The sequence below is a fragment of the Perca fluviatilis genome, chromosome 2 (genome assembly GCF_010015445.1).
Source record: "Perca fluviatilis chromosome 2, GENO_Pfluv_1.0, whole genome shotgun sequence".
Taxonomy (NCBI): Eukaryota; Metazoa; Chordata; class Actinopteri; order Perciformes; family Percidae; genus Perca; species Perca fluviatilis.
In genome coordinates, this window is record NC_053113.1 from 27,297,068 (window position 1) to 27,315,488 (window position 18,421).

General features: G+C 40.4%; 1 protein-coding gene across 5 annotated transcripts in view; it reads left to right on the top strand.

The window, feature by feature from the left end:
- The window catches only part of LOC120545048 (cytoplasmic dynein 2 heavy chain 1), a 113,584-nt gene that overhangs the window by 33,122 nt on the left and 62,041 nt on the right, over positions 1-18,421 (top strand). For 2 of the 5 annotated variants that reach the window (XM_039779005.1, XM_039779015.1), the window contains 19 exons: positions 2,157-2,321; positions 3,753-3,877; positions 4,361-4,609; positions 4,927-5,035; positions 5,456-5,569; positions 6,062-6,204; positions 6,607-6,682; positions 7,109-7,272; positions 9,262-9,399; positions 10,538-10,651; positions 10,805-10,965; positions 11,547-11,670; positions 11,841-11,962; positions 12,265-12,351; positions 14,489-14,615; positions 16,216-16,357; positions 17,262-17,371; positions 17,735-17,755; positions 18,186-18,284. In XM_039779005.1, coding sequence (XP_039634939.1) covers positions 2,157-2,321; positions 3,753-3,877; positions 4,361-4,609; positions 4,927-5,035; positions 5,456-5,569; positions 6,062-6,204; positions 6,607-6,682; positions 7,109-7,272; positions 9,262-9,399; positions 10,538-10,651; positions 10,805-10,965; positions 11,547-11,670; positions 11,841-11,962; positions 12,265-12,351; positions 14,489-14,615; positions 16,216-16,357; positions 17,262-17,371; positions 17,735-17,755; positions 18,186-18,284 — 2,390 coding nt within the window. The remainder of the gene's footprint in view (positions 1-2,156; positions 2,322-3,752; positions 3,878-4,360; positions 4,610-4,926; positions 5,036-5,455; positions 5,570-6,061; positions 6,205-6,606; positions 6,683-7,108; positions 7,273-9,261; positions 9,400-10,537; positions 10,652-10,804; positions 10,966-11,546; positions 11,671-11,840; positions 11,963-12,264; positions 12,352-14,488; positions 14,616-16,215; positions 16,358-17,261; positions 17,372-17,734; positions 17,756-18,185; positions 18,285-18,421) is intronic. The other 3 variants (XM_039779026.1, XM_039779035.1, XM_039779045.1) reach the window with 3 other exon arrangements.

The window sequence follows — 18,421 nt, forward strand, 5'->3', positions numbered from 1 at the left end:
AGTTAGCTACTAGCTGGTGAACATAGTGGAGCATTTAGCAGCTAAAAAGCCAAATATTTCCCTCAGGAGTTGGTAGAGACCAAAAACAGAGCTAAAAGAGAGTAAAAATTGGACTTACATTTGCCAGGTGACCAGAAACATGTCTCCAGATGAAACCTAATGTTGCTCCGGAACTGCTGGATGTGTAACTAAGCCACCTTTGCAAACAAGTTAAACACATCAACTTAAATAGTGATGATATGTCAATGCTGTGTTCACAACTTGTTTCTGCTGCAATGAAACATCAACATAGAAACCAAATGCAGAGGTGAAAAGTGTGGGCCGAAATTTTATTCTCTTTTCTGAAAAGGTTTCATTTATGTGTTTAAGTTAAAGGAACACGCCGACTCATTGGGAATTTAGCTTATTCACCGTAACCCTCAGAGTAAGACAAGTCCATACCTTCTCACGTTGCTGTAAGGCTGTCTGACGGCTCCAGCATTAGCTTAGCCCAGCACAGATCCTGCAGGTAACTGGTTCCAACTAGCCTACTGTCTGACACTAGATAAAAGTGACAAAATCGGCAACATGTTCCTATTTACACGTTGTGATTTGTAGAGTCACAGCGTGTAAAAAACAACGTAACATGAGACACAGCCATCTTCTAACAGTAAACAAACCGGGAACTATATTCTCAGACAGGCTTGCTGCGACCATATCACTCCGCCCAAGTACTATATTCTTCTGCCTGAGAATATAGTTCCCGGTTTGTTTACGGTTAGAAGATGTGTCTTATGTTAACGTTGTTTTTTGTACACGCTGTGACTCTACCAATCACAACATGTAAATAGGAACATGTTGGCGTTATTTAGTCACTTATTTGGAGCAGTAGGATTACTGGAACCATTCACCTGCCTGTTCTGTGATGGGCTGATGCCGCTGGAGACATCAGACAGCTTTACAGCACGCACGGAGATGAGAAGGGTATGTATCGACTTGTCTAATTCTGGGGGTTACGGTGAATAAGCTAAATTCCCAATAAGTCGGCGTGTTCCTTTAAATTTCTTTTCAATTTAATGGAGATGACACTAACTTTTAATTTGTGCCCAGGACCAATCGGGACTGGGTACTTTACCCAATGTAAATGATAAGGAGGTCATGTATGATGCCTAACTTATTGGAATGGCTGACATCATCAGCCAATTTAAGCATATCACAGATATATAATTATCAGAGGATATGTCGGCCGATAAGTAATACAAAATTACATCACAAAAGGCCTAAGAATAAATGTCTGAGGTCATTTAGAGATTAGTGTTGCCTCATCCACCAAAGAGCATGGACAAGTTTTTCAACTCTTGGTGCCTTTTCATTAATAACCAAATTTAAGGGATTCTTAGAAAAAAAAATTTATTTACGTAATGTGTTTTTATTTAAAAACAAATATTGTAAACATATTTTTTGAACTCTCAAATCCAGAATCAGCCAGTCCTTATTGGCTTTGATAGTAGAAATCACCAGAGGTGGGTTTTGGGCAAGGAAATCATTTGAAAGCCAAAGGCACAACTTGGCACTTTAAGTGTTTTCTTTTCCTTCTTCATCTTTAAAATTGAATATGCCAGGAAAACCCTGGGGTGTCAATTGTGACTCTGTTTAACTCTCTTCTTAAGCTCTTTCTATATAAAGTGACAGACACCGTTGAAGCCAGTGGCCTATAAGACCACAATTCTGGCCTCTCCCTGTAGCACTCTTTTTAGCAAGCAGCACTCTGCTGATTCTTGAGGGAATTACCCTTACCCTGGGAAGTGCTTTTGTCATGCCTGATCTCACCAAAAACAGCCCTTTGACTCATGTTCAGGCCTATGTCACAGTGTAAATACTATGCTTGTGACGGTGTCTGTCATTTTTTTAAACTTAAACAATTATAACTGATATGGACGGACAACAAAATACTCATTGTGCTAATTGCATTATGGTGTGAGTAACAGAAAAAAATAATTTCCCTTTGCAGATGAATCACTGTACGTGTTTAGTTAGTCTTTGTGCTGAATGTTGTTTTAAGGTTCTAATTAAAAATTTTTTTAAACAAAATCAACAAATGTCATCTTGTGTATATATTGTTGGGTATTAATCCAAATTTGTGTGTGTGTGTGTGTGTGTCATGCATTTCTTTTTAGCTCAATCTAATGTGACAGACAGCGTGTTGGAGGTGGTAGCATATGAGGCCAGGAGGCTGTTTAGAGACCGGCTAGTTTCCTCCAAAGACCTTCACACCTTTGATAACATCCTCTCCTCCATCATACGGGGAGACTGGGGCTCTGACGCTCTAGACAACATGACTGGTAGGAGATAGCTCTATTCTTGCTGGCATACACCTTTATTCAAATCAAACATACACATAAAAAAACTTCGGTTTGCAGGATTCAACAGCCCAACGTTAAGGCAAAGCAGGAACTATTTAATTACAGATTGAGTGCTTGATGCAATTCATGCCAAGATTTTCAGGTTGCCACTCATCCCTGAATGAAAGCAATATTTGATTGGCTCTGTTCTTTGACAGCTCTGCATTTATTGCAGTTTCTTAGCATGATGTTGATAAAATTCAATTGGTTTGACGGCTCCAAACCACTTGTTGTAATTAAATTGTAATTAAAACTCATGTGATTGATGTGGTTTTAAATCATGGTTGGAGCTTGCAAGACTCTAATGCTACACTTGCCTGCCAGCTCCTATTGTGACATAAATAAGAACAAACTCATACAAGAATCATGAATCATACCAGAATGATGTCTAAGTTGTCCACACTGTACAGGAGGTCCCCTCAGGACCTAAAGAGAAATGAGAGTAAAAGATAAATGCAGATCCCGCTCTCCTTACATATACATGTATGTAGTAATTCTAATATATACTATGCTTGGTAATGATCTGTAAAACATCACTAGAAATACTTGGAAAATGCTGGCAAGAGCCAGCCATAGCCAGTTTTCTTCATCCAATCTAAAATTGGAAGCCATTATAAAGACAACATCCAAAGAAAGATGGCTCATCTCAGAGAGGTGTAATGATCAAACACAGGTCCTGGCTGCTGCAACAATACAATGACATATCTATTACCAAGGCCCAGTGGACACATCATAGAGGACTAAAGAGTGACTTCTTTTTATCACAGCAACACACCAAAGCGTGCTTCCAGCTACAGGGTCATGCCAAGAACCAACTCACCAAAAGTTTAAACTCAACATTGGAGGAGCATACGTACTGTACAACACCAGTGCTCAGTAACTAAGAGACACAAAACTGCAATATCTCAAGTGCGAAACCTTTTTTTCTTGAACATCCCATCGTCATTTGCTCACCCTTCTAGGCATAAGCAGTCTGCATTTATGTCTAACCTGTGAGAGAGCATTGGCTAATGCTGGTATTTGTAACCTGAGTGAGAAATGCCTCTTCCAAATTATGGCCAAAAGTGCAGTAGGCTTGCAAAACAAACACCTGCATGCTTCTCTACAACATCTGGTATGTTAGCTGTGGGATTTGAAAACAATTCAAAATGCCTACCGAACAGCTTAAACATTCAGACACACATTTTATCTCATTGTAGTTGACTGGTATGAGTTCATTTTTGTGACATTACTTTCCTTTACAGTGCTCCTTCTTTTGTATATTTTGTCTCACCTCTGTAGACAGCCAGTACTGTATGTAGACAGAAGCCATTTGATGTGAACATACGTGGATGTGTTACGAACAGTCTGTAATATTTCCCCTGTATGCAGATGGTTTCTATGTGACATGGGGAGCCTCTGAAGGGGCTGTCATGGCTCCAGGCCAGGCTCTACCTCCTCATGGTAAACAACTGGGACGTCTGGATTCTGCTGACCTAAAACAAGTTGTACAGAAGGTACTCAGTGAGGAACTGTTGTCTTGTGGTGGTGTTCATGTGGTTAGGCCTGTTGGATTCAGAATGCACACATATGTGTTCACATAAAGTAGTACAGTAACTAAATATCTTTAAGTGATGTACTTAAGTATAATGTCTCTTTTTACTGCTTAGGTAAAACCTTATAATGCTGTTAATGCATCATTAATATGATAAAAAACACATGTATAGTAATATGACTCTGAAAGATGGTATTCTGCATAATGAGAGCTTTGCTTTCATTTGTACTGTAATTAAGTATTTTTACATTGTGGTACTACAACCTTACCTTAGTAATTTAGTGATTTGAATACTTCTGCTTCTCTTTATCTGCTGCTGCTTTTATGTCTGTGTCTCATTCATGTGGCTGTTTCTTTGTATTCTTATTTTAATTTCATTGTATATGTTGCCATGTCTGTGGTGCAGCTTCTCACCCATGTGTGTTCCTCCCTTTCCTTCCCCTAGGGAGTAGTGCTATACAGCCGTGATAACAGGGAGCTGGATCTTCTCCTGTTTTGGGAAGTTTGTGACTTTGTGTCCAGGGTGGATCGGGTCTTAAGCCGACCCGGCGGCTCTCTGCTTCTGGCAGGCCGGAGTGGAGTGGGTCGGCACACAGCCACGTGCTTGGTGTCGCACATGCATGGATACACGTTGTTCACACCCCAAATCTCCCGGGGTTATACTCTTAAGCATTTCAGCAATCATCTCAAGACGGTAAGAGTGAATAGTCTTTTTTTCTTGGCTCAACTGGTTCACATTGTGCCAAGCTAACCAATTTTAGCAGAGAGTGCTTAGAGATAATTGGATTGTACTGACAAGCTTTATTTTTTCATTTTTTAACTATCTTCCTATCAACATTCTATAATGTTTTTTTTTTCCAGATTTAAATTGCCAACTTGATTGTTGAATGAATGTCACCTGAGTGTAACAATTAAAGCATAAATGCACAGATAGTTAGTCTCAGTATACCTGTGGTGTGTCCTCTTTATATGTTTATCAAACATATAATGTCATTTATACTGTATGTGTAGGTGATGCAGCTGGCAGGTCTGGAGGGCCAACAGGCGGTTCTACTGTTGGAAGACTATCAGTTTGTTCACCCAGCTTTCTTAGAGATGGTCAACAGCCTGCTGTCATCAGGTGTATATCCTGTTTTTGTGTTTGTTTTCCCTTCCATTTTTATGAGAACATATTTGACTTTTTCGATCTCAACGTGGTACAACTTCTTTTAAGGGTTAAGGTTAGATTTTGGATTAGGTTAATGTTAGTAATTAAGGAAAAGTTTAACATTTTGGGAAATACATGTATTTTTCTTTCTTGTTTGTATACTGTGTGTGTGCCGAGAATCTGTATCAGACACATTCCTATTGCAGCCCTTGTTTTGGTCTGCATTTAAGGCACCATGCACTCGTAATTTTAGCAAAAATGATTGCAACATGAAAATGACTGCAACAGTCATAGTTTCAATGGGTGTCTGGGTCTGAGAGTGTGTGTAAGGAAACATTTCATAATTTCTTTGTGTTTGTGTGTTTGTGTGTGTGTGTGTGTGTTATATTACAGGTGAAGTTCCAGGTCTGTACACCCCAGAAGAACTGGAGCCTCTCCTCGCCTCCCTCAAAGATGCTGCTTCCCAGGATGGATTCACCGGACCACTCTACAACTACTTTTCTCACAGTTAGTACTGTATATTTTACCAGTCCCCTCTATCTGTTTGTTCATCAGTTATTATTTTGGTCCATCTATGTGGTATATGTGGTACTCTGGTCCTCTTCTCACTGTCTACAAAAGTAAAAGTCTACGACACGTGTCATTTTTTCCCACTGATTGTTTCATCGGTTCTCTTCTGTGATTGTATCAGACTGTATTCCTCTGCTTCCCTGCTGTGCAGTGGTGTGTTTACTATAGAAATGGTGTTGTGTCACTGAGGTAGAGGTTGCTGCTAGAGAATACAATCAGTAGGACTATTATTGTCAAAGTATACCCACTAGTACTACCCACTGTCTGGACAATATCAGCGACACAAAAATAAGTACCTGTCTTCACATTGCCCCTTACTGTCTCTGTTTCCCGCTCATTTGCTGTCTCAAATGACATTTTGTGATTAACTCCTCCACTCTTTTTATTTCCCAACGATTGTGCTACTCTTTGTGTATCACACCACCTTAGGAATCCAGCAGAATCTCCACATTGTTCTGATCATGGACTGCTCCAACTCTAACTTCACCATTAACTGTGAGAGCAACCCAGCTTTCTACCGCAAGTGTTCTGTCCAGTGGATGGAAGGATGGTCTGAAAGCAGTATGAAGAAGGTCAGTGGAGGAACAAGTACAGTGACAAGATCAAAAACAGATATTACATCAGGCAGCTATTGCTGATGAAGTTCACACCAGTATTTAAGATTAATAAATCCTGCTAAAAGTGAGAGTATTGAGATTTACCTTTGCCCAGAGAGAAAAGACAGACTTTTGCAGCCCAGACTTTGATAATATCTCTTTCGAGCTAACAGTTACTCTGCCATAGCCCCATACAAGTATCCACTGGCTTCATATTCAGTATTAACCCTATAAATGTAGGGCTGAAGAAGAAAACTTGCTTAGCTAAAAACAATCCAATATTTTTTAAATGCAGATGAGATAAGAAAGTTTTTAATTCATGCATCAATGCTTTCTATCTACATGTAATGTCTGGTATGTAAACCTGTACCTTGTCAGATTCCTGAGTTGCTGTTGGCAAAGACTGAAGGAGTAGGGGAGGAGAATGAAAGGGCCACAAAGAGGAAAAGCTCAGGTAGGAGCACATGTGCACATGAGGTGTATAATGTTATTATTTTAAATTGTATGTTGGCTTTAAATTATGTTACAATTGTACTGCTCTTCTGTGGATGTAAGTTTGTAGATAATTTAATCTTACAGTCTTCCAGTTATCATGATTACAATCTCAGTACTGTAACTTCAAAAAGCTGAAAATTGCTTTTTTTGGCAAATAATCAGTGGATAAATAATAATTTCTACCACTGGCAAGAAGGTATGTTAATCATACATTCTGCACCTTTAAAATACATCTATTTATTCTTTTTCATTTTCTGATAGGAAAGTAACTCAGAAGCCCACTAACATTGTTTTTAGCTATGTTTGGCTATGCTTTATATTATGAAGTTGACCTTGTAAATTTAAATCAGTTTGTGCTTACAATCTACTCATCCTTTGCTCCCAGCAGGGCCTGCTCAGGGAGACCTGTGCCGTTTGTTCCTGATGGTCCATGAGTCATGCAGAGAACATGGTGCAACACCCAGACAGTACATGGCCTTTCTGCATGTTTACACTGCATTATTTAGCCGGAAGCAGAGCCAGCTCACAACAAGACAGCAGCATCTGCAGGTACAATATACTATATTACTTAGGGCTGCATGATTATGGCCAAAATGATAATCACGATTATTTTGATCAATATTGAGATCACGATTAATTATCACGATTATTTGTTGATTTTAGCCAAAACAAATTTTATTATATAATTATAACTGCTTTTATATCCATATTGTGCTACATTCCTACTAATACATCCATATTGTGCTACATTCCTCCTTTATTGAAGGATACTGTGAAGGAGTATGCCATTTCAGCTGTTGTGCGACACACATGCATGTTTGCCGTGAAAGATACAGGCAACGCAATTTTCTGTTCACGTTAACGGCGCATGTGGTGCCTGGTATCTACCAGACGAAATAGCTACGCGGATTTCTGTGGCTCATTACACTGCCACTTACATGTCTGCGTTGCGCTCTGATGCTCCGAAACCCACGTTAGAGGCAACATAAACATCGCTGAATGTCACGCTAGTAAACACTAATGACACGTTATACAGCAAGTAGCGTTAGCCTACCGTTAGCCACAGTAGTAACTGGATTAAACACGACTAAAATGCTGACTGCTAAACAGTGTAGTGTGTCTGTATTTCACTGTAGGATTCCAACAGCGGGACATTCAACAGTCTGCTGCTAAAGCTATGAGCTAAAAGACACAAACTAGCACCGGTCACTGCTGAAAAACAACACAGCCGGGACAAAACGTTGCGTTTACTGGTAAACTGGTAAACATCGTGACCGGCTTATGATGACCGACTGCTACCTGTTGTGGAATTTTCCTCACGTTACTCTGTCCTCTGTGACTGTCTACATCTAGAAACTAAGCTGCGCTGTGCAGGCAGGGAACAGCTCTGATTGGCTCATGGAGACATGTGATCAGACAGTGGTTTATGGAGCGCTAGATTGGCTTTGCAAAAACTGTTCTATGAAGGGAATGACGCATTTTAAATATCGCTCGATCACACAAATTTGATCGTGGGAAGCCAAAATCGTGATCGTGATTAAAATTCGATTAATTGTGCAGCCCTAATATTACTATACATATATGTATTACTATACATATATGTATACTATACATATATATATAGTAATTGTACAAAACGTACAATATAGTAGCCTACAAGGTCCATATGCGCAAAGAACAAAGATGCATGGAAAAGTACTCACACCAAGTGTTTATTTGATTGTTTTCCACAACTTAATTTCATAGAAGTCAAAGATAAAAAAAAGTTTTTTGTGTATCTCAAAATAATAATAATAAGAGTAAAAGTATGATGTTGTTTATTAACCTGGTTAAGAATAACTTATGTTGTGAAGCACAGTTATTGTATGTATGAGGTAAGTAGAACTAAATGAAAACAGTCATTAGTAGTTAGGGTTGCAAGAGTATGAGATTTTCATGGTAAGACAACTGTCTTCAGAAAATGTCATGGTATACGGTATTACACAATTATTATTATTATTATTATTATTATTAGTTACAATGACCCTTAAAGGAATGGAAAACAGAATGTTTTATTTGGCTTTACTATAATTGAAACTTGAAACCATATTTTAAAATGGTACTATGTGTAAAATAAATAAAATAGTTTTTTCAATACTTTTATTATCAAATATACACCGAATGATAACCGTCAATTTTCATACCACTTGAAAACCGGTATATTACTCCAACCCTATTAGTGTACCTGTAGCGTTTTGGCAAAACTTAATTTGTTGGCAAACAATAGCAGGACAATGTGTTTTTAAAGCAACTGATTTCAATCTGTTTTGATTTATTAATTACTGAATGTTTCTAATAAACATAACAAATAAAGGCTTAAAGGATAAAGGCTTATCTTTATTGGAAACGCAAGTAACACGTCTGTAAGTGGGAAGTTGTCCTTGGAATTAAAAAAACAGTTGAACTTGCTATAGAGTTTTCTAGGTTGTTCTTTTTAACTTGCACATCTGAGTCATATTTCAGATCTCTCACACCTTACATTTGACTTTGTGTCTGCAGGCAGGCGTGTCTAAGCTGAATGAAGCTAAAGCATTGGTGGATGAGTTGAAAAGGCGGGCTGCAGAGCAGAGTGCACTGCTGAAGACTAAACAACAGGAGGCAGATTCTGCCCTGCAGGAAATTACCACTTCCATGCAGGTGTGTGTGTGTGTGTTTATGTATGTTTGGGACTCTGTGTATGTCAGTGTGTGTAACTCAGTGGCAGGCAGGTCAGAGGTTCTGCAGGGTTTCATGTCTCTTCCAAGTTATAGCTATCCTCCTATAAGCTCTCACTGCGGCCCTCCTCCCTGCTAGCCCTCTTCTCTTCTCTTCTCTTCTATTTTATTCTCTTCTCTTCTATTTTTTTCTCTTCTATTTTTTTCTCTTCCAGTTTCTTATTTTTGCCTCTCTCCCATTCACTCTTCCTCCTCATCTGCATTGTATTATACAAGGTACTTTTCTGGATTTCCCATGACTGTCTCCCCTGCTGTGAATATGATATTTATTTAGTTTGTGTGCCTATGCGCATTCGTTTGTTCTGTGACTTCTCACCCAGAGTTTTCTATCTCCTGATATCCACCTTTCCATTTCTTCCTGCTGGCTCTGTCTGGAGGATGTATGGATGGAAAAAGAAAGTTGAACCCTGTTCATTAGTTATGATATCCTTCAGTCTTTCTCTCTGTGGGGAATTGGCGTTTTGAGAGAGATGGAGTGAAGGAGGGAGAGAGAAGTAACAAGAGAAGGAAAAACTGTCACCAGAGTCAGTTTGCGGAGTGATAATTAACGACTAGACTTGTCCCTTTGGGCTGTAGCAGCTATGTCTCCTGTTGAGATGGAGACAGCAGGGAGGGGGGAAAGGAGGAGGACTGGGACAAAGAGATGAAGAATGGAAACAAGCTAGATGGAAGAGTGAGGCTTGGGGAAGATGGAAACATTCAGAGGAGGAAGCAGTGGAGGAAGAAGGAAAATGAGATTTGGAGAGGGAATAGGAGAAATATGAGCAATATAGGAAGAGGTCAAGGCTTGACAGGGGAGAACTGAAGGGATGGGATTCAATGGATATAGAGGTGTGAGAGAGAGGATAATTGGGCTGCTAAACATTCATCCTCTCTCTCTTTTCATCAATAATCACGTGTCTTACTCTGAATGATCCTAAACCGAATAGTTCAATTGTTACTCAGAAGAAAAATGGCGCTGTATGTCTGACTCATCTCAAAATTGAGGTACCTAAGATGTACTCCTTTACATCTTAAAAGGTTGTTACAATAAACATTGCATGATCTTTTTGGTTATCCAGAATGCCAGTGACCAGAAGACAGAAATGGAAAAGATAAAAGGGAAGATGGCTCAAGAAGTGTCCAAGATTGAAGAGAGAAAGGCCAAAATAGATCATGAGCTGAAGGAAGTGCAGGTGAGTTTGACCTGTGCAGTTAGTATGACATTATTTCTGGAAATCAACATACATACAACTGCCCTCTACCTTCTCTATACTTGCCATCCCAGATGTACTTATCCCTTCTTTACTTCTGTATCCCTCCCTCTTTTTACCATTGCCGCACTCTAGCCTTTGGTAGATGAAGCAAAGCGTGCAGTTGGGAACATCAAGCCTGAAGCTCTGTCTGAAATCCGCTCCCTTCGCATGCCCCCTGATGTCATCAGAGACATCCTGGAGGGGGTACTGAGACTGATGGGCATCTTCGACACCTCCTGGGTCAGCATGAAGAGGTGAGAGGGGGAAGAGATGGCAAGAATGTGTAAAGGATAGACAGGAGAAGGGAGAAAAAGAAGGATGGATAGATATATAAAGAGAAAGTTATGCCGTTGGGAGTAATTATTCTGACGAGGATCTTCAACACCTTTTGGGTTACCAAAAAGAAGTGTGAGGAGGTGATGGGGTGCTAAGGGATTAATATGGACAGAGGAAGAAGAGGATGAAAGGTTTTGCACATCTAGGAAAGGATAGAGAGAAGGAGAAATCTATATAATATTTAACTAAAGAAATACGTGGGGGGCGACTTGTCATGAAGGAGAATACATTGCAACGGTTTGTGCTTAATAAGAGATGAAAAAACTTTACGTCTCATTATATTAGGCTTGAATTAACATTAACTTTCTAATTTTCTCGATAAAAAGTTACTTTATTCTATCATCCTTTCTGATGATCTATCTCTCGACTTTTTTTTCTCGACTTTGCCTCATTGCCATGGCATGTAAAATCAACAACATGTATTTGCTTTGTTTGTCACCTGCTCATGTTCAATCCTCTCTCTCTTCCTTGTTTTGTTCTTTTCCCCTTTTTTCTGTAGCTTTCTGGCTAAGCGTGGTGTGAGAGAGGACATAGCTACATTTGAGGTGAGGAACATCACCCCTGAAATTCGCCAGAGTGTGGAAGAGCTGCTCAACAGGAACAAGGCCTCCTTCGATCCTAAGGTCAGCTAGCCACAATAGCAGAATAAGAATTAGATGTATTGTTGGTGGATATGGTGGGTATGTTTACAGTATTAACCTCTTGTTGTTGTTTTTTTATTGGCTGAAGATGGTCTTGTGGCTGCTGTTATAACTGACTTGTTTATGACTTGTGATGCTGTTGTTGTGGCCAGAATGCAAAGCGTGCAAGTGCAGCAGCTGCTCCTCTGGCTGCCTGGGTCAAAGCCAACGTCCAATACTCCCACGTCCTAGAGAGGATAGAGCCACTGGAGAGAGAGCAGGCCGGACTACTGGAGTAGGAACACACACACACACACACACACACACACACACACACACACACACACACACACACACACACACACACACACACACACACACACTCACACACTCACACACACACACGTTCCCGGATTTATAGATAGAATACACATACATACTCTTCATACATGAGAAAGACATAGACACACACATGATGTGTGTGTGTGTGTGTGTGTGTGTGTGTGTGTGTGTGTGTGTGTGTGTGTGTGTGTGTGTGTGTGTGTGTGTGTGTGTGTGTGTGTGTGTGTGTGTGCGTGCGGTGTACTGTATGTCCAGAAACCTGAGGAAAACGGAGAGTAGGAAGAATAAGCTGGAGGATCAGCTCAACTCTGTTGGAGCCAAAGTCAACGAGTTGAAAGAGAAGTATGTCTCCTTCCAACTTTCCAACTATTCTTCCAGCCTTTGATCCTTCCATTTCCACTGTATTTTACCTTGTCAGAAATTACCCTTGTAATATTGTTGTATTAAACCATAACTTTAATAATTCCACCATTCCCTTATGACTAGCTCTGACTTCAAGTTCACTAAAGCAGAAAAAAACTAAAACAAACCGAGGCAATCAAGGACAGGACAAGAACTTTCTCATTCTGTTTAATAGCGTGGCCAGGCCAAAACTGGCAAAGCTAAATTTACTTTCAAGCTCTGGTGAAAAGCAGGTATGAAATTATGCAGCAGCTTGCAAAATCTTCTGGAGCTAACTCGGCTAGCAGGCTAACAACAGCATTCCACAAGAAAATTAATTATACACTTTTTCGTAGTTACCCTCCCTTTCAGTTCCTGCCAGCCATGCAGCATCCCTCCTTCTCTGCTGCCTGTATTCTTCCACCATGAAGTTATATAAACAAGGATACAAACAATCAATAATACCTAAAGGGCAGGTCTGTTCTACTTTCTTTTGGCTGGACATTAGCTATCACTACTTATCAGGTCATAGTTCAACAACTTCACACCGAGCCCTTTTGCTCTCTCTGTTGCTCTTTTCTTCAAAATCTTCAACCTTTGCTTTCTCCAAATGGCTGTCCTGCCATTTATCTTCGAATCCATCCCTGTTCCCATGATCATTTCTTACTGTGTGAGTTGAACTGAAGGATTTCTTACTTGCACCATCAATTCCTTTCCTCTCTCCTCCCTTCTCCTTCCGTAGTCTCTTGTTGCCTTGCATTACCTCACCTAACCCTACCTCACACACTGTATTGTCTGTCAAATTTTCACGGCATATGTACACATTTTTATTCTACTTTCAACGACATGGAAGAAGCTACAAATGGTTTATACATCAGATAAGTGATATGTTTTCAATCTATTTAGTCTATCTTTGGTAGACTAAACAACTATCAGAGTGTCAGTCAGATCCCACATCAAACATATAGCCACAGTCACTCAAGGTGTTCCCCAAGGCTCCGTACTTGGCCCCCTCCTCTTCATCATCTACATCCTCCCTCTTGGTCAGATACTCCGCCACTTCAACCTGGACTTCCACTGCTATGCTGACGACACCCAGATCTACCTCAGCACCAAATCCCCCCACAATCCTCCCCTCTCCCACATCAACTCCTGTCTGTCAGCTATTAAAACCTGGATGCAACACAACTTCCTCAAACTCAACAGCGACAAAACAGAATTCCTTCTGATCGGCTCCAAATCCACACTCAGCAAAACCAATAACCCCACTCTCACCATCGACGGCACCATTGTCTCCCCATCTCCCCAGGCCCGCAACCTTGGCGTTATCTTTGATTCCACCGCCTCGCCTACATCCGTCAAATTCATTAAAACCTCCTTCTTTCACCTCCGCAACATCGCCAAAATCAGACCCTCTCTCATACCCCTCTCCGCTCCCTTTTTTTTTTTTTTTTTTTTTCATTCCAACAACTTTTTTTTTTGCATCGCTCTACCAACATCAACCGACTCCAACTGGTCCAGAACTCAGCCGCCCGCCTCATTACCTGCTCCAAATCCTGGCACCACATCACTCCAGTCCTAAAACAACCCCACTGGCTTCCCATTTCCCACCGGGATCACCTACAAAATCCTGGTCCTCACCTATAAAGCCCTCCACCATCTGGCCCCCTCATACCTCACTGACCTCCTCTCCCTTACCAACCCTCACGGTCCCTCAGATCCACCTCAGCCGGTCTCCTCTCCATCCAAAAGTCCAACCCGCGCTTGTTTTGGGGACAGAGCCTTCTCCAGAGCAGCTCCCAGGCTCTGGAACTCCCTCCCCCAAGAGATCCGCACCTCTGAGTCCCTCACCATCTTCCAGTCCCGCCTCAAGACCCATCTCTTCACCTCAGCCTACCCATAGTCCACCTGCCCCCCTCCCTTTTTCATCTGTATCTTGTTTTGTCCTACTTGTTTTGTTATGTTTTTATAATCTACCCTGCCCTGTAAAGCGACTTTGAGTCCATGAAAAGCGCTATATAAATTCAATTTATTATTATTATTATTATATACCTATAACTCACTGATCTCTTTTCCTCCCCTTTACTCTTTTCCTCAGGTTTCAGTGTCATACTACAGAAGCAGCTAAGTTGGAGGCTGAGGTAACAAAAGCTCAGGACACGATCACTGCTGCCCAGCAGCTAATATCACAACTGGACAGAGAACACACGCGGTGGAACGCACAGGTAGTTTGAAGTATGAGTGTGTTGATGTATGTTGATGTTTGAATTGTTGGGTCTTTGGAAATTATAGAGTGTGGTCTAGACCTACTCTATCTGTAAAGTGTCTCGAGATAACTATATGTTATGATTTGATACTATAAATAAAATTGATTTGAATTGAATTTGTGTGGGAGGTTACACAGATTTACAAAATAAAAGGGGCTCATTTACCATGTAAGAGCAACAGGAGGTGTGTGTGTGTGTGTGTGTGTGTGTGTGTGTGTGTGTGTGTGTGTGTGTGTGTGTGTGTGTGTGTGTGTGTGTGTGTGTGTGTGTGTGTGTGTGTGTTTGTGACAGGGGGATGTATCCTCTTGTCTTCAGTCCCTTCTGGCTGTTTTTACTCCTCTTTTCAGCATCTGTCTGCACCTTAATTAAAACACTCAATCTCTTCCTGACGTACACCCTCACACACACACCCTCACACTCACTGCCTTCCTCAAGGCCCGCACCAAAGAGACAGTTTACTCTCTACTCACGTATTTCCATAAACACATACACACTTCATCCCTAACTCCTTTACACACTATGCAGTAGCTGTGGTTCCCTATATGTTAGGGATGCACCGATCTGACTTTTTCAGTCCCAATACCGATGCCTGGACTTTGTGTATCTGTCGATACCCGATACCGATCCGATACCGTTGTTGAATTAATAATACACTGTATACCTTCCACCTTATACCTTCCTTCCACCATGTGGAAGAGACTAAAGGCACCAGACTTTCCTAACTAAACATTACTTTCCTAACTAAGACAAAATAACATAGATGTAATGTATTGAATTCTTATTTATTTGTACCGTGGATCTGTTAATTTTTCCGATCCCCGATCCAGCTATTTTGTCAATATCGGGACCTCTATCCGATCTTAATATCGGATTTGGTGCACCACTACTATATGTTGATGCCTCTAAGTTGTGTAAGTGTTTCAAGGGAAGGGAGATCCACTTAGAGAGAGGGGCACACACAACTACAAAGTAAGTGGTGCAGGAATAGATGCATCTTTGGAGTTGAAGTTCAAAATGTGGCAGGATGTTTGACAGTATTAATACAGTGGACCAGAGATCACATGGTCTTGTGGGCATACGGCTTGACAATTAAGCCTGATGCATAGTTATTTGCCAAACATGCATGTGCATTTGTGCTCCCCTGACATGCCACTAGACTCAAAGGAATCCTGATTAACATAGAAATGACAGCAGTAATGTCACATTAGCTCATAATGTGCAAGTGTGTGACGGTTTCTGCATATTTAGGTTACGTCTATCTTGCGTTCTTGTCAGAATCAGTATTGATATTTTTTTGATTATTGGGGCTGCGAGTTGGGTTTACAGGTTCTTCTGTTTGGAGGAGGGTAAGAGGAGCACGAGTGGGCATAGCGCCCACGCACCTAGGTCTAGTTACTTAGACTTCTCTTTTTCTTCCATCTTTTCTTCTTTAATCCCTACCTTTGTTGACATTCTTCCCTCTGATTCCTCTCAATCCTTGCGGTGCCCTTCCCTCTCTTGTCTTTCTCTTTTCATACTTTGTTCACCCTAATCACCTACCTGTCTCTTATTCTATCAGATGTCTGAGATAAAGAATGAGTTGGATACGCTCCCTATGAGGGCCATGCTTGCTGCAGCCTTCATCACGTATCTGTCTGCAGCTCCTGAAGACCGTAGAAGACACTGTCAAGAGACATGGATGGCTCAATCTGGACTACAGAGTAAACATACTGTACTACTACTTATACTTGACCAACACACGAGCACCGGCATATGCCAACTCCTGTGCTAAACAGCCAACACAAGCAAACTACTACCCACACACATGGTGAAAACACTTGTCAACTCCTAGGTCTACTAAATATGAGTGCTGATTAAAAAAATAATAATACAGTGTTTAAATTGCTTGATTGCCATTTAACTAGTAACAATTGATCACTCCAAGTCTACAATTTACACCAAAGTCACTACCTAGCTTCCCAGTCATGTTGATGTTTTGTCTTTAATCTCTCATTTAAAAAAGCATCTTAATTTTCAATCATAAATGTAAAAAAAAAAGAAACTCACACACTCACTCAGGATTACAGTACTTACTATTAAGTACTTAATAATCCTGTTTTTTAAGCACTGGATTTTACTTCTCATCTGCCAAGAATAATCACCATAATTTGTCAGCTCCTATTCAGATAGTAATATTCCATCCACACAAATGAACCTGTAAAACGTGTAACAAAACGTGTAATTGTTGTCTTAATAGCTCTTATGATATAATTCTGCTTGGCAGCCTGTTTCCCAGAGGGCTTCAGATGTGCATTTAAATTCCAAAAAGCTGAGTCATCCAGTTCACCCACTATTGTTCCTAAATCCTTATGTCCTTCAAATGGCTTCTCCACAAATTGGTTGTCAAGATTTACCCAGTGATCCCACTTAAAGTGTAATATAATGTGTTTAGGCACAATTGATGAATTGGGACTTGTTGTCAGTAACTGCAATATCTGAGGTTTGATTAAAATTACCAACACTGTTTTCAGTCAGTAAAAATAAAAGTGACAAATAAGCTGGTTCCTCAGGTGTCAGTGTCATACTACAAAGGCAGCTAAGTTGTGTTGTGTGTGTTTGTATCAGAGTTTGACTTGCGGTCATTCCTGTGCTCGGAGAGTGAGCAGTTGATCTGGAAGAGTCAAGGGCTGCCATCTGATGACCTCTCCATGGAGAATGCACTTGTCATACTACAGGTTAGACAGTTTCTGTCAAATCTCATTCATTTCTCTACTTTTGTTTTAATTCTCTTGATTACAGTTCTGCTTTGACACACAAGGATATTATGTTATGAAAGCAGTTTAATCACAAATTTCTATCTCTTTCTCTATCCACTCGTTTTTGTCTGGCTAAAGTTATTGCAAACTATTCTTTTATTAGCTTACAATAAGTGTTTGTCTTAAGCGTTAAATGCACTTAAAAAAAAATACATGTACAATACAACTACAGCATTTACTTTTAACCGCCAATCTCCATATTATCAAGAATTCTGCCCTTGTTACCATTCATCTGTCCTCCATTTGTCTGTTGTGTTTTGTTTTTACTATTGCTGCCTTCAGATCAATGCACTCATGTTAAGGGTAAGAAGTTGTACCATCATTCATTCTTATAGCCCACACTTAGTGACTTTCTTTCACTGTCTCTGTGTGTTTCTCCTTTACAAGTTTGTGATTATTGATATATACACTTAAACTACAGTACCATGTACATTATGAAAATCAACACACACACATGTTTATGTATATACTACACACACACACACACACACACACACACACACACACACACACACACACACACACACACACACACACACACACACACACACACAGACTGTATAGTGGACAACTAACAACCGCGTCATCTCATTCAATCAGCCTCTTTTGTAAAAGTAAAACTATCCCTTAATCGGCGATAGATAGTGACTTAACAGACGTTTATTTAAATGAAAATCTTCGAGATTATTACTTCAAACTGAAACACAGTTCTTCATCGTTGTTCTATACTCAGAGTGTTGCCTGTCCATTCCTGATCGACCCGTCATCCCGAGCTACAGAGTGGCTACGCACACATCTCCAACAGCACAGACTAGAGGTTATCAACCAACAGGTAAACGCAAACACACGCACACATGCACGCACACACACACACACACACACACACACACACACACACACACACACACACACACACACACACATCATAAAGAAGACACACTAGTGGTCATTAACTATTTTGTTGCATTT